The 14994-nt window shown below is 39.4% G+C and overlaps 1 protein-coding gene across 3 annotated transcripts; it reads right to left on the bottom strand.

Moving 5' to 3' along the window:
• Positions 1-240: 240 nt before the first annotated feature.
• LOC121908759 (ATP-sensitive inward rectifier potassium channel 10-like) lies at positions 241-13489 on the bottom strand. Of its 3 annotated transcripts, none has more exons than XM_042429030.1 (6): positions 13418-13489; positions 6515-6860; positions 3951-4162; positions 3578-3709; positions 3189-3366; positions 241-2372 (listed from the first exon to the last, which is right to left on the bottom strand). In XM_042429030.1, the coding sequence occupies exons 2-6, from the start codon at positions 6858-6860 to the stop codon at positions 1978-1980; spliced, it is 1263 nt and encodes a 420-aa protein (XP_042284964.1). In that variant the 5' UTR covers positions 13418-13489; the 3' UTR covers positions 241-1977. The 3 variants fall into 3 exon arrangements, with proteins under 3 accessions (XP_042284964.1, XP_042284963.1, XP_042284962.1); XM_042429029.1 differs by lacking the exon at positions 13418-13489 and adding an exon at positions 11647-11867; XM_042429028.1 differs by lacking the exon at positions 13418-13489 and having other exon boundaries at positions 6515-6978.
• Between the last annotated feature and the right edge of the window lie 1505 nt (positions 13490-14994).

The raw sequence follows: 14994 nt of genomic DNA, 5'->3' as shown, positions 1-14994 counted from the left end.
ACTGATTGAAAAATTTTCATGGAAACTGTCTCCAGTCGAAAAAGTCTCATTTCAGTTTTAGGAATATTTGATCACCACAAATGAAATCAATATATAAGTATATGAGTCAGAGATGTGCTGCCTTCCTGCCAACACACTTGTCATAAAGAAAACCTAAAAGAATACACTAATGAAAAAACTGAAATGAAATATGGCCTCTTATCTCATAATCATATTTATTAAATCATGTTTTTAGAGAGAACGGTCTCATTTGAAAACATGTTTTCAACAGATCTCTCTATCTGCACTTTAGACAGTGTTAACACCCCAGAGCTTAATGTTAATTAGAGAACGGTTAAAAACACATGTTCCATACAGTTTACAACATATTCATATCCGTCGTACTTCGTCTGTCATGTCTAACCATCATCATCACACATTTCCATCAGAACAAAATAATTATCAATGACTCATAACATCACTTTCATTTCATATTCACACCTTTCAACACCCACTTCTGGTGTGGTCATCTTACAACTCATTTTCCACTGTAGACGATTTACTCTTCATGTCCTTGTCGTCTAGACCAAAAATTAAAAGGGGCTTCGATAAAATGTCCAGTGTTAATTTGACAATGTTAGTAACTTAAAAATCATGTGAAAGTACAGATGTCTCCCACCTCAACTCATCTCACACCTCAGTGTTTAACATGTGAAACTTAAAATAACCAGGTAGGCATTTACATCCATACATGTACAAAAGCTGTTTGTGGTTGTCTCAAAACATTATATCACTAAAATCAGGAAGTTTGCTTAAAGCCACCGAGACACTGAAACTTCAATTCCAGTTAGTTCTGTAGGACGAAGGCATCTATTTTAAGGTTTATTGGAAGTGTAAGTGCTTTTAGTAATGTTAAAAACTTTTCTTTCTAAGGTAAGCAAGTAACCTTCCTAAGGTGCAAATGTACTTACATAAAGTGCTACCTTTCTGTTTAAAAAAACAGCAAAATCAAGAGATACAATATAGAGAGCACCGTGAGCACAGGATATTCCAACTTAAGTGTGTCTACATTCAGTTTTGTAGTGCTACATTAGTCAAACAGAATCTCCAAAGTGCTTGATCTTACATATAACATTGCAATGCCAGTGTTCAACAGGAAATATAAAAATATCATGAAAGTGTTGATGGGAGGAAGCGGGGGGTGTGGGGATTTTTTGAGTTATAGATTAAGTGACTCACTCATGCCTGTTTTTTTAACTGTAATACAATCCAAAAAACTTAACTGAAAACTCCAAGTCACATGATTTTTCTAAACATGTGCGTGTTTCTGTGTGTTTAAACAACATATATACATGTATGTTAGAATAATGAAGCTTCTATCATTTTATACTGAAGTATCTGTGGATGTTTCCTGCCCACATTATCGTACCATCTTTACCACACTTCTCTATACCCATCTAGCCTTTTTACACTGAAAAATACACCCACATATTGACTCATACTTTCTTTTTTTGATTTAACATTTAGCACTAAGGGCCCAAACAAGCCCAGAGGGATTTGTCTCCTCTCCTGCACAGCTTGTTCTGTTTCATATTTTTGTTTTTTTTTCTTTGCAAATAAATAATCCAACCTGTTGTTTTTTTTTTGTTACAAAAGTGTATACAGTATATGTGAGGTGAATGTAAGACCCCCACACTCAAATGCAGTGTGTTATGCCAACATGTGAATACAATCAACCAGTTTAAAACATGTATTATCCTAGCAAACAATGACAAACTTGAAGTTGACCATAGTCCATAGTCTTATATTTGCTTTCTGTATCAATTGGTGCTACTGGGACCCTAAAATCTCTCTGATATAAGTTCAAAACAGTCTAAAAAGACTGTCAGCCAAGCTGTTTTGACATAATGTTGCATTGATTTGCTATTGATGTTGAACTTGGACGTCTCCTGCATGTTGCTCTCTATGAAATGCGCTCTTCTCATTCAGTCCAGCTTTTTACACATTGCTGATGCGAACACTGAGGGGAGTGTCCCTGACACGCCCACGGTCCTCCCCTCTCTCCCTATAGCTCTGCTCCAGACGAATCTTCTCTGGATCAGACACCTCGGGCAAAGTCCCGCCCCCATTGCTCTGGTATCCATGCTGGGGGCTGGCTGGTTTGAAGATGGGCGTGGTCTTGGTCTTGGCCACTTTGTCGAAGAAGGCGAAGTCCGCTACGTATTTACCTGACGTGGAGAGGGAGACCACAGGGGGGAACTCATAGCCCCAGAGGATCTCATCTGGCAAGTAGGAGGTACGAACCTGGCAGGTGGCGGAGGTCGGCTCCACTGTAGCGCTCATGATCACCAGCAGCTCAAAGTCAGCCAGCTCTGGATCTGTCCAGCCACCACCTAGTAGAGGTAAATGGGATGGGAGGAAAAACAGAGGGGTTTAAAAAGAAGAAGCAGAAGATGAAAAGGAAGGAAGAGGAAGGAGGAATAATAATAAAAACTACTGAGCTTAGAGGTATACTGTGAAGTTTTTGACCACTAGTAGTGCTATAGAGCAATGTTATAATCAAGCTCCCGGTCTGAAAAGTGAAGCCAATGCAGAAGTGCCTTAAATCTGCATTCTTGCTAATGGCCATCAGGGGTAAAAGACCCTCTAGGGAGTTGGATGTTCAGTTTTTATGGTGAGTACATTTTTTTTAACAGTGTCAGGCCTGTTTTTTGCTAGCGAATTAGCATTAGCATTGGCATTATCACAGTTAACCATAGATTGTAAATGCACCGCTAGTGCTATGGTCCGCTCCACCCTCTTGTCCAAATATGGTCACTTCTGGCTCCAAAAATCAAACATGGCGATGGTCAAATCCAAGAAGGCGATGGTCAAATCGCTACACTTGAGGCTTCAAAACAGCAGTTCACAAACCGATGGATGACATCACAACGACTGTGTCCATATTTTTTTACAGTCTATGGTTATAATGGCAGTACGTGTCTCAAGCCCAATACATTTCAAGCTTGAAAACAAATCAGCACAAATGATTCTGCTGTTCTTTTTGGCATTACCCTTCATTCTCGTCACCTCTTGAACCCGCCAAGCAGAATAGTAGAGCTGTCTAATGTATTCTCACCAATGACATCTGATGGACTAAAGATAAAACACCTTTTACTTGTGACTCTTCCACAACTAACCAAATCTCCCACCCTCACCATCAAACTTACCCTTGGCTGCCCAGGCTCGCAGGGGGCTGCTGTCATCAATGACGTGGTAGAAGGTGAGGGGCAGAATGAGGAAGGGGCTGTCGCTGGATGTATCCACTTGAAAGGGGACGTTCCTCTGGTCCAGACGAACTGTCTCACCTTCCTTGGTCAGAGACGTCTGAAGCAGTTTTCCAGTCACCTGGAGGGAACAAGCCGCATAGAGCAAAATTTGTTTTACTGTTTGACAACTTGGTCAGAACATTAATACAGCATATTATGAATCATTTAATGTAACTGTCAATTTGTTAAGACAATTTGGTAAAGAAATAGTTTTTATTAGTAGTAGTTGAATTTTAGTAGTGGTGTAAATGATCGGATAATATTTTTGTCTCTACACACACTTATTGTACCTGACACCCCAACAGGAGACTCTTGCGCATGTTGGCTACCCTGATCATCAGGCAGGGTCGGCCTTCGTGGGTCGACACCACAGCATGCTGGCTAAACTTCACAGTCTCTCCTCGCTTCTTTGGCCGAGCAACCTGAACAGAGCAAGAGTTCAATCAGTTCTAGTTTCAGTTTGATAATCTTTGATGAGGTTCGTGTACAGTAAGAGTCTCAACATAGGAACAAGTGTGTGCGGCACTGTGCATAGTTGCGCAAAGCAAATTTGAGATGCAGCGCGATTCAATTCAAAGTCGCATCTGTGCAAGTTGAAAATATTTCAACTTGGGCAAAAAATTCGCACTGGATGTTTTGTGTATTGGCTGCCGATAGTTGTACCTTGGCCAGGAAGGTACCAGTGATGAAGATCTCCATCAGCATGGTGAGAACCAGCTGGATGATGAGGAGGATGATGGCAGCTGGACATTCCTCAGTGATGCAGCGGAAACCATAGCCAATGGTCGTCTGGGACTCCAGGGAGAAGAGGAAGGCCCCTGTCAGGGTCTGCATCTGCATCACACAGGGTGTGTGATTGGATGGAGGGTCAAACTCTGGAAGAACACAGTTGAAAGCTCATTCAAGGTATTCTATGTTAACATAACATATTCAGTTTGTGTGCTGTTGTTTTTTAAAACTTGATTATAGGATGCTGGTTGTTGCATTGTCTCAAAAGCTCAATGTTTCTAGGGAAGAATATCTACCTCACTAAAAAATACCCCATTGACATGCAACATTACACACGACTATAAATCTTTAATTATGACACTAGGTAGAGCACCTACATTGGAAACATGACTAATATTAGGATGTGGGGGCGAGAGCAAGGGTCTTATTGGAGATATGAAATAATCTGCTGCCATCACGGATGTTTCACTTTTGTTAAGACTGGTTTAAACTCAAGACTAAGTTCAGGCAATACAATAAATATCATCATTTATACCTCTTTACGACAACTAAACATAACACTCACATTCAATGAAAATCCATAACGGAGCTCATGAATCATGTATTTTATCATTACTGTGCATGGATTGTATTAGTTTATTTATTGGGCACTTGTTAGAGAAAAGTTACAAAGTATGTCATATAACATAATTAATAATTTAGAAAAATATATGAACATTCAATAAATCTATATACAAATATTCTTAAATTTTAGAAAACAGTAACACAATAAGAAGGTGGATGAAACCGAAAAGGCATAAATGACATGTTTTTTTTTTTAACATAGCACTTGTCACTGTTTCCAGGCACCCTTGACACCCTTCACCCCCACATCTTTACACCATCTTTCTTGTCACATTCTCACTTTTTTTTTTAACAGTGTTAATTCCTCCCCTTCCTATCTTTTATTGCACAATGTCTATGTACACAGATGTTTAGGTATAAAAACAAAAGTCACATGCAGAGTTTTGGCAATGTGTCATTTGGACACTTAAATCCTTGACAATTATTATTAATAATTGACAATAATTATTAAGAGTTTAACACTCAAAAGCAGCTAATTTGCTTCATCAGGACTGTGTGTGTGTAGTTTGCTTAGATTTGATTGGCAGTGACCAAACAACCAATCAAATGTCATCAGAGTCTGATTCAAATGTTGCCTAAAAATTGGTGCATTGGTGCATTTTCTAACTGAGCTACATCACCTATAAAACCAGTGAGAAGAGCACAGAGGGAAAAAAAGAAATACAGAAATCTTTCATGTGAAATAACAAGAACTGTTCTAAAATTGGCAGAAAATAGTGTGTTAATGTAAGACCCCATCACTTGTAGTAAGAAGATTATTGAGAGACGTTTTCAGGGATTTTGAGAGGGAAACTAAATAAATATTGTGTTGTTTGCACATAATGTATCTCTCTTCACAGCTATGCAGACCTTTTGGTGTTGTGGCCACAGTCGGAATTGCAGGTCACATGACCTCAAAAAGATGCCCATAGGATTTGAGCCATTAAATGGGCCCAATAAATGTCTCACATTACTGTGTCAGCAAATTAGTTTCATGCTATTCATGTATATGAGGAGCCAGCAGAAAGTCAGCCAGCTCAGCCAGCAGAACAGTCAAATGGGGATGCTCTATGGGCCCAAAAGCCAGAGCACCCAAGAAGCTTATTCAGCCTCTCCGCCCAGTGAGCAACTTTCATTGAAATGAATTGGGTGCCATCTTGGATCAAATTAGTGAAAAGCAAATAAAAAACAGAATAGGTGTTAAATAAATAGATTGGATTTTTTTCATGGACATTTGGACATCTCACAGTAGAAAAAGCACAGGTGTAAATAATGAAATGAATGATAGATGAAGTCCATTTAGCTGCTTCAGTTTCTGGATCTTGGTATCATGCGTGCTGGCTCACTGTCATGATTTTTTTCTTGGACACTTGAATAGAACTGAGCCACAGTTAAGGTTATCAGTAACACCTGAGCCTTTCCTAATATGATGTGTCAAATTATCTTCTGTGGAAATGGTATATGCTGTTTCATTTCGTAATTTGGTTTGTCACTCGCTTGAATTTTGTTTCGGATAATTTCCTGCAGTTTACTTTAGTTGACTCATAATGTAATTCACAGCCGTGCACAAGTGCTAAAAATGAGTCTTTTATTTGCTGAGTTCACGGGAAATCCATTTTGGCGGTTTCTGCTTTGACCCCGATACAATGAGGTGAAAAGAATTTTGTTTGTGCTGCTCAAAGCATTTAAAAATGTCCTTTGAAAAACTCGAAGGGCAGAAACAATGTCCCAGTGATTCAAGATCATTCTTGCTACCCGTTTTCATTGGAACTACTTTATCCACAGTAGGGCAGAAAACGGGCAGATTAGGGGAGTTTAGGAGGAGACACATCAAACTACCAATGAACCTTTGATCTCCTCTTTTTTTTTTAAAGCTCCCCTTCCATCTCTCTCACCTAGCAGATCTCCATGCACCAATGCCACAAGGTACCACAGCACCCCAAACAGGAACCAGGTCCCCGCAAACGTGGCGATGAAAAGGAAGAACTTGTAGCGCCACTGCATGTCCAGAAATGTTGTCCAGAGGTCACGCATGTACAGAGCACTCCGCCCGCTGACATGCTCGATGCGCACGTTGCTACGTCCATCTTTGGACAGGACGCGTCTCCTCTTCCTCAGTGTTCCACCCCCACCAGAAATGCCACCACCCAATAAGGGTTTCAAAACGTCTGTTTGTGTCTGAGAGTGGCAAACTTTCTGAGGCGAGGAGCTACGAGAGGAAGGAGGTGTGGCAGATGTCATCTGGTGAATAACAAAGAAAGAGGGGTTAAATGTTGTCATTTCTCTGGTCAGCTTCTTAACTGACCAGTGCTGTTAATAGGCTCGTTTGAGATCTTTTTCAAGTGGACTGGGAGATCTGAATAAAGTTTGGATACATAAATATATTAGCTTTTCTAATACTGTGGTATTCACAACATCAGCAGTCTCTCATGATATGATAAAACTTATGTTGACTTCCTCTGTAATTCGGGGAAAGATAGAAATTGCCCATGATCACTGTGGGTTTTGGTAATTCCCCTGCAGCCAGTTGCTCTCATTTTTGGGGGAAATTCATCTCAAGTGAGCCTAATAATGCATAAAAAACAAACCCGGGACTGATTTCATTCAAAATATATACTGAAATGAAATAAAACAACCAGCAAACAAGTTAACATTGATCTGTTACTTTGAATTACAAAGCAGAAAGAAATCACAGTTTTAATCAGCAAATTATTCAAATTAAACTGAAAGGTCATGCAAATCCACACAAGTGTTTTTGGTCATTTTGGCTAATTAGATGTCTTTTTCTGTTGAACTGTACTGGGGGTTTCCTCAGATCACGAAGCTCCCAAACACCAAACTGTACTGTACTTACACGCAAAGGTTTGATTAGTATTCTCAGTAAATACTAGGTAAATACTAGGTTAATACTAGGAACTCAATTCCAGGTATTCAACCCTAATCATCCAGAATGAGTAAAAACACCTGTGTGGGTGTACTGTGCATGAGTGGCTCTCAATCTTTTGGTTCATGATTTCAGAAATACAGACAACGTGGTTTTGAAGCCAGCAGGTTTTAAAACAAACCTGGTTATATTATATTTATGTACAAATGGGTTTACACGATATATATTCCAAATTACCACATTCAGGGTAAGAGAGGGGTAAGATGTGATGAATTGTACAAATGGGGATTATGGCATACATTTCTCTTCCTGAGGGTATTCATGGTGTTCTGCACAGTTGTACATATGAATGGAGATAAAGGTAGTTTTGGGAACTTTGTCCCTCTCTGTACACTTGACTCATCTGACTGTCAGATTCTCTGTTTCAGGAAGGTACAAAAATTGCCACACCAACCCAACTCAATTTTAACCATCGAAAGGAGTGAGGGGAGGGGGGGTTTCAGATGCTGTTAGATGATGGATAAGCACATCACGTGAAGCATACTGAGGCCCTTAGCTTGCACTCATTGGAAATTTTATTAAAAAACATATTACAAAAAGTGACGCAAGCTACTGTCAGATGATATTGTCATGGGAAAAAGTTGCAACTGTCCGAGAAGTGTGGAGTTTTTCAGTTGATTTCAACTGTGGCTGATAACCAAGAGGAAGAACAGGCACTTCCCCTTTACTTTTGAAAACCCAAAGTGTTTCGTCATTGTTCCACACTTATGAGGTAAGTATCGTTTGTGTAATCCATACTTCTTTATAATATACAGCCAATGACAAAGCTTGTTTTTCTCTTTTTCGGGTATTGCAGAGTACTTGAGTTATTTGTCTTAAGTAGGTTGCAGAAAGTGATATTTATTAAAAACATATTGATACAAATGAAAACCATAAAGACTAATAATAATAACAGTAATATATTTTTATGACAGCAGAACATTTTCACATTCTACTCTGGTGTGAACCATCAGTTTGAGAACCACTAACCAAAACATGCAAAACCACAGTCAGAATAAAGCACTGGTGTAGAAGAAGGTTTGTGTCAGACCTGAATAACAGAGGCCCTGTCTATTAAAATACTTACTTAGTGTCAACATTTCAACCTGTCACCAATTCAAACTTGTTTCAAGTATTTTGTAAAATCAAGTTTCTTACTACACTGGCATCATTTTGTATCTAAACAACTATCAGATGACTTGTCATTAACTTTTGTACAGACATTCATTGTGCCCAGAGGATGAATCCTAATGACTTTGTTGATCCCATGACTTTTCATCTCACACCAGGTCAGCAGGTCAAACTTTTCACTTATCCTACCAAATTGATCAACATCTACTAGATCACAAAAATTGGCACAAAAATTTGGTACAGATGTGGATGGTTCTCAGATAATCCTAATGATTCCCAATCTGGTGACCCACTGACTTTTCATCTCTTCACTAGAATGAGGTTGACATTTTTGGTTCAAAGTGAAACATTTCAATACCTACTGGGTGAATTGCCATAAAAATTTGGCGCACACATTCACGTCCCACTCAAGATTAATTGTAATAACTTTTGTGATCCCCTGACATTAAAATTTCAGTATGTTCAATACTTTGATTTATGACCAAATACTTGCAAAACTAGTAACATTCCCATCGTCCTCAGCTGTACCTTGTGTTTAGCGGTAATTAGCAAATGTTAGCATGCTAACACGCCAAACATCAGCATGTTAATGCCATGGTGAGCATGTTAACATGATAACCAGCTGCCAGTTATGCATATATCTGACTGCAGGCACTATAAGGATTAAACACAAACTTTAGACCTAAACTTTTATCCATCTTATAATTGATTTCTTTACAATGAGAATTACAACTTCACACAGACACTAGTGTGGCTGCAGAGTCATGTGAGGACACAATTACAAAAAATGCCTTGGTGAGAGAGAAATGATTTGCAGTGTGTGCAGCGACAGAAGCAGTTCCTGTTTACTTGATAACTTCAAGATCTTCAAAGATATATTGGAAAGGGGAACTAGTAGTATAGACTTGAGTAATTTGCTATGATGACATTATTTCACTACATGATTGTACAATTTTTGAGTCACAAGGCAAATCCATTTTATTATTGTCTTTGCAAATATTCCCAATGGAAAAGCTACATGTCACTGTTATATTTGTTTCATTTTTTTAGTGCTTCACATTGTGGGATGCATGCATGAATGTGTGCCTGTCAGTCCACCCCTGTCACAAACAGACAGTTACTGTATTTCCACACACTTGACACGCTCACTTACGTCAAATAAATCATGTAGGCCCATGGAGAGAAGATAACCGAAAAAAGGAGGAGGAAGATAAGGACAGAGAATAGAAAGAAGAGCAGAATTAGAATGAAGGTGTACTGCATTAACCCAACGAACAGTGGACACAAAGTCTCATTTGTGAGCCAGAGGAGAGAGGAGAAACTTGAATGAGTCAATTAAGGTAAATCTTTGTCCAAAACTCGGACATTTATCTAGATAAAGTTGGGGTTTTTTAATGGCTTTAGTGTTGATTCTAACCAGAGAGGCCTTCAGTGGACAAAGAGTGAACTTCTGACTGGAAACTGGAGACGACTGTAAGAGTTTGGTAGGAAAAGGGCCAAAGTTTTGGCTTTCTGGGTGCCCTGCTCCAGACTTCTTTTCAGTCTGGCACTTTTGCAATCTTTTTCTCAGGTGTTTTTTGTTGCTTTACACACTGCGTCCTCACAGGGTCTCTCTGTCTCTCTTTCTCACACATATTAAAGCAGAGCAGATAATCCTACCTGATATACAAGTTGTGAATGTTATACTTTGTGGCCAAAAGCATGTGGACACCCTGGCATTACACCATATGTGATTGCTGAATATCTTTTTCAGCCTCTACTCTTTTTTTTTTTAACAAGATGTTTGAGCCTTGCTGCAGGCATTTGTTCCCATTGTGCTACAAGCGTATTAGTGAGGTCAGGCACTGATGCTGGATAAGATGTAGTCAGAATGTACCACAATGTAAAAATACTTAGTTAAAAGTAAAAGTCTTGCATTGAAAATCTTACTACCAGTTACCACTACTACCACAGACGTATTATTAGCACACCGCAAGTAAAAGTACTAAAATTGCCCCTGTGACTCATATGTAAGCTTATACAGTACCAGTCAAAAAAGACACACTTTCTCATTCAAGTAATATTATTAGTTTGTTAATACTGATGCATCAATGCACAAGCAGCATTTTACTGTTGCAGCTGGTTGAGGTGGAGGTGGTTTTAACTACTTTATCTAATGTTTCCCAACATAGGTATTAGGCTCCCTCTAAAGGTTGACAAGATAAATCTGAGAGGTCATGAGATGATGAATGGGGTAGGGAAGAGGAAAAGAAAAAGTTCTGCTGCACATACATGTATTTGTTTTTGGTCTTTTCTCACATATTGCTTGAAATGAAACTATCTGTGAAGTTTAGAGTGGAAATCTTTTTTTGGTAAAGTTGAGTAAAGTGTGCAATTGCCTGAAACTGTACTTAAGCACAGTAGTTGAGTAAATGTACTTGATTGCTTTCCGCCATTAAGGCAAAGCTTGTAGTCACGATTTCAGTTCATCTCAGAGTTGTTGGTTGAGGTTGAGGTCAGGGCTCTGTGTGTCAAGTTCCTCAACACCAAACGTGGTGTGTAGAAGTATACAAGAGAACAAAAACAGGGATGTCCATATACTTTTGGCCATATGGTGTAACTCAAAATAGCATTTCTGCATTCCTGATCATGGATTACATAACCAATCAACTTTAATTACATCACACTTTTGTGATTATGAAAGGGCGAGCCCCTCAGAAGCTTCATAACTACAATGACACCATTGAAAACTTCACTCCACTTCACTTCAACTCTGAATCACTCCTCTCACCCAATCTTTTCTTGTCACTCACACACTCAAACACGCACACACACACACACACACACACACACACACACACACACATACAAATGCACTCATATGTCCCCGAAAAAAAAACAAAAAACAGATTCCACTACCAGCGTATATCAGATAAAGAATAAATGACTAAATGAGTCGGTGAGAGTGAAAAGAGGGAAATATTTTTGACCAACCTCTCCAGTAGGATGTATTCCATCTCCATGGCAACACGACAACTTACTGTACTGCCCTGCCTCAGTGAGTCGAATCCAAAAACTGAATCAAAACTTTTTCTTTTTGCCAAACAAAGGAGCGCTGAATGTTTTCCTGATCTCCCTCTCTCTTTCTACTTTCCTCTTTCTCTCTCCTTCCTTCTCTCTCTCCTCTGTGTACACAGGAATGCTTTGTTTGGAGCTGAGATAAAAGAAACAAAAGACACCATTGACAAAAACGACTCTGTGCCCATCCACGTGTGTGTGTGTGTTGGTGTGTGTGTGTGTGTGTGTGTGTGTGTGTGTGTGTGTGTGTGTGTGATTATGTGCGAGTGGGCATGCAATTACATGTGTATTTCTGCGTGTGTGTGTGTGCGTGACTGTAGGTATACATGTGTGATTTTGTGTATGCATGTATGTGTATGTGTGCAATTATCTGAGTGTACAATTATATGCGTATAAATGTGTGTCTATGTGCAGTGTGTGTGAGAGATGAGTGAAAGGAAAAACGAGAGAACGGAAGAGAGGAAGGGAGAGAGAAAGAGATCTGTGACAAAAGGCCCTCGTTAGTATTCTGGAGTGAGGAGTAATCCCCCTCCATCTCTCCCTGTCTCCCCCTTTCTCCCCCTCGCACACACGGACACACACTTTCTCTCTCTCTTCCCCCCTTATTTTGTTTCTCTCTCACCTTCCTATTCTATCTCTTTCTTCAAATAATTACATTTTGGCACAAACCGAAAGACTTAAAGAACTGAAATGCGATGATATTCATTAGGAACAAATTAAAACTTACGTGTAAACATGTGTTCGAATGTGTAAAAGAACTCTTTTGTACCTCTAGCTCATTCTTTATCTCTCTGTCTCCTTCTGCCTTTCTTTCTCACAAACTTGCTTTTTTTCTACAGTTATCAGGTTTCTTCAATACTTATTCCTCCTGGAACAAGTGTAAAACACGTAGGTAATCATCAAATACTGATGGGGATGGGCAGTAGCAAAGGGTAAACCTGCACAAATATGTATTAGTTTGCAGAAATGATCACTATAAACTGTTTTAAATAAGAAACTAATGTATGTTGTGTTCGCAGCAGGTTCTTAAGGCAGCACAAATCACCTCTTTATTGACATTATTTGATGAATAAAATACACTAATTCTGCACAATTACAGTCCTTGGCAATAAAAACACTCAATATTCAAGCCTAATGACTGAGTTTCATTGTGCTTCTCCAACTTTAAAGGAAAAAAACATGACTTTTTGTTCATTTTTGGTCATTGATTCCCACTTTTTACTCACAATGCTGCAGCAAAGTGCACAATGACAGCAATAAATACATCTCGTCTCATAATGAGAAGAAGTTTAAATTCAGATTTCACTAACTGATCACTTTTAGAGCTTCTTTTTTTGTTTGAACTACATTTTGAGAAGTATTGCATGTGTATTTCACAATGATGGTACAAACAACACTGTGCTTGCTCTAAAAGCTGATTAGATGGCAACACTGAGAAGATATTTCCGTTTTCCATAAGCCTTAAAGGTGTTGTACCACGTGTGGAGGTGCATCCTGTGAAACTCAGTACTAAACTTTACGGCTGTGTCTGTGTCAGTTAATATATTGTGAAGGTACTGAGAGGAGAGTTTCAACTTTGTCAGGATTCATTATGCAATTGAAAAAAAAAAGCCATGTAAACTACAAGCTGTGAACTGTAAACAAGTCATCATGAAATAAACAATCAATAACAACTTTTTTTCATTACCTAGTTTTTGTAAAGCTTACATCATTTTGATACTACCTAGTGTTGTGTGATTTTCCCGTCTGTCTGGACAAGTCATTATCCAGGTAGGAACAAATAAGAAACTTACCTTAATTGTTTAAGAAATGCCAGTATTTTTTCTCATTTCTTAACTTAGGAAACAAATCAGTTTAGTTGCCATATGAAACTCTTAATTTATTTCTAATGTATTTGCATTGCTTACCTTCTCGGCGGGGATTGCAAACTAATTGACCCGTGCAGAGAGGAGTTAGGAGCCTGGAGCCTCAGCCTTTCGTCCACATGTCTGCTTTGTTGTCATATGCATGTTCACACAACACAACTGGGACTGTAATTCTGAAGGAAGAGTAACTTCAGCGGCTTGCGTTCCTCGACATTGATACACCATTGAGGAGAATTATGGTGACAGTCAATGGACAGGGCTCCTGTTTCTGACCAAAAGCCCAGTCTCACTGCTCGCAAATTCTTCCCAAAGTGACAGGACTTGGCTATATAAGAGGCAACTCTCTCTCCCTCTCTTTTACTCCTTTCCCCTCTCTCCCTCACTCCTGAATTCCTGTTGTGTCCTGCTCACGTCTGTGTAATTGCTGTAATAATTGATCGCCAAAACCCCCCACCCACCCACCCACCAGTCTCAATTCAATATCAGAATAACACGAGTGACAACAAATGCATCACATTGCGGCCTTAAAAAAGAATTTAAAAAAATGAAAGAAAGAGGTTCGAATTATTGAATTTTTTTCATCATGTTTTGTTGCATCTGTTGTTGCATCAACCCCTCCCCTTGTAACTAAGACCTGAAAGCCAAGAAAATGTGCACATGTTTGGGGCCTCACATGCACATTCTCCACAAATGCACACGGGCACACGAGCACATGCCCAGAAACATCCCCAACAAACCACCCCCTGCAGCACACACACACACACACACACACACACAAACACTCTTTTAGGGGGTACCACAGAGCCCCCTATTCATAACTTCTTTGCCCAGCGTTTGCTGTGTCCAAGAGCGTCTGTACGGAGCGTCCTGTTAAGCTGAAACACATAAAGAGGGACATCCGTGAGGTGAATACAAGCCCTTATTCTGCCTCAGGAGAGGGTGACAAAGCATTATTTAATTGAAAGAGAGAGAGAGATGGATGGTGTCGATAAGGACAATTGGTAAAATGTGCCTGAGAGTCCCCGTGTGTCCGCCTGGTACAAAATTCAGGAAGGCCTTTTTTACATTTTTGTGGTATTTTTGTGATGTTAAATAGCCGTGTACCTAAAGTACACAGTGGTAAACATGTGGAAGGATGGGGGCAATTCTAGTGAAGAATATCATGATTTTATTTTCACTTTCTTACCATTTACCTTATTTATTTGCAGATGCAAGTTTCAACATGGAAGACGTGAACTCCACGTCTCAGGGCCCTGGAACCACAAGCCAACTAGCAGAGACTGATGGTGATACTTAGCATCACCTCATGTCACCACACTTCCTCTATTTAAGTTGCACATACTGTGAAAGATAGACTGCAGCTGATGTGAATTCTACACCTACATGACAGGAAATGTCA

Source organism: Thunnus maccoyii, chromosome 12 (assembly GCF_910596095.1).
Source record: "Thunnus maccoyii chromosome 12, fThuMac1.1, whole genome shotgun sequence".
Classification (NCBI taxonomy): Eukaryota; Metazoa; Chordata; class Actinopteri; order Scombriformes; family Scombridae; genus Thunnus; species Thunnus maccoyii.
Note: the sequence above shows the minus strand (reverse complement) of the source record. Positions and strands in the feature narration are given on the sequence as shown.

Excerpts from the sequence above, each read along its gene's own strand:
- LOC121908759 (XM_042429028.1), bottom strand. The coding sequence starts at position 6,899 with ATGACAACATTTAACCCCTCTTTCTTTGTTATTCACCAGATGACATCT. Across the intron at positions 3,367-3,577 it reads GTCTCCTGTTGGGGTGTCAG|GTGACTGGAAAACTGCTTCA; the intron begins GTACAATAAGTG and ends TGTTCCCTCCAG. Across the intron at positions 2,373-3,188 it reads GCGAGCCTGGGCAGCCAAGG|GTGGTGGCTGGACAGATCCA; the intron begins GTAAGTTTGATG and ends TACCTCTACTAG.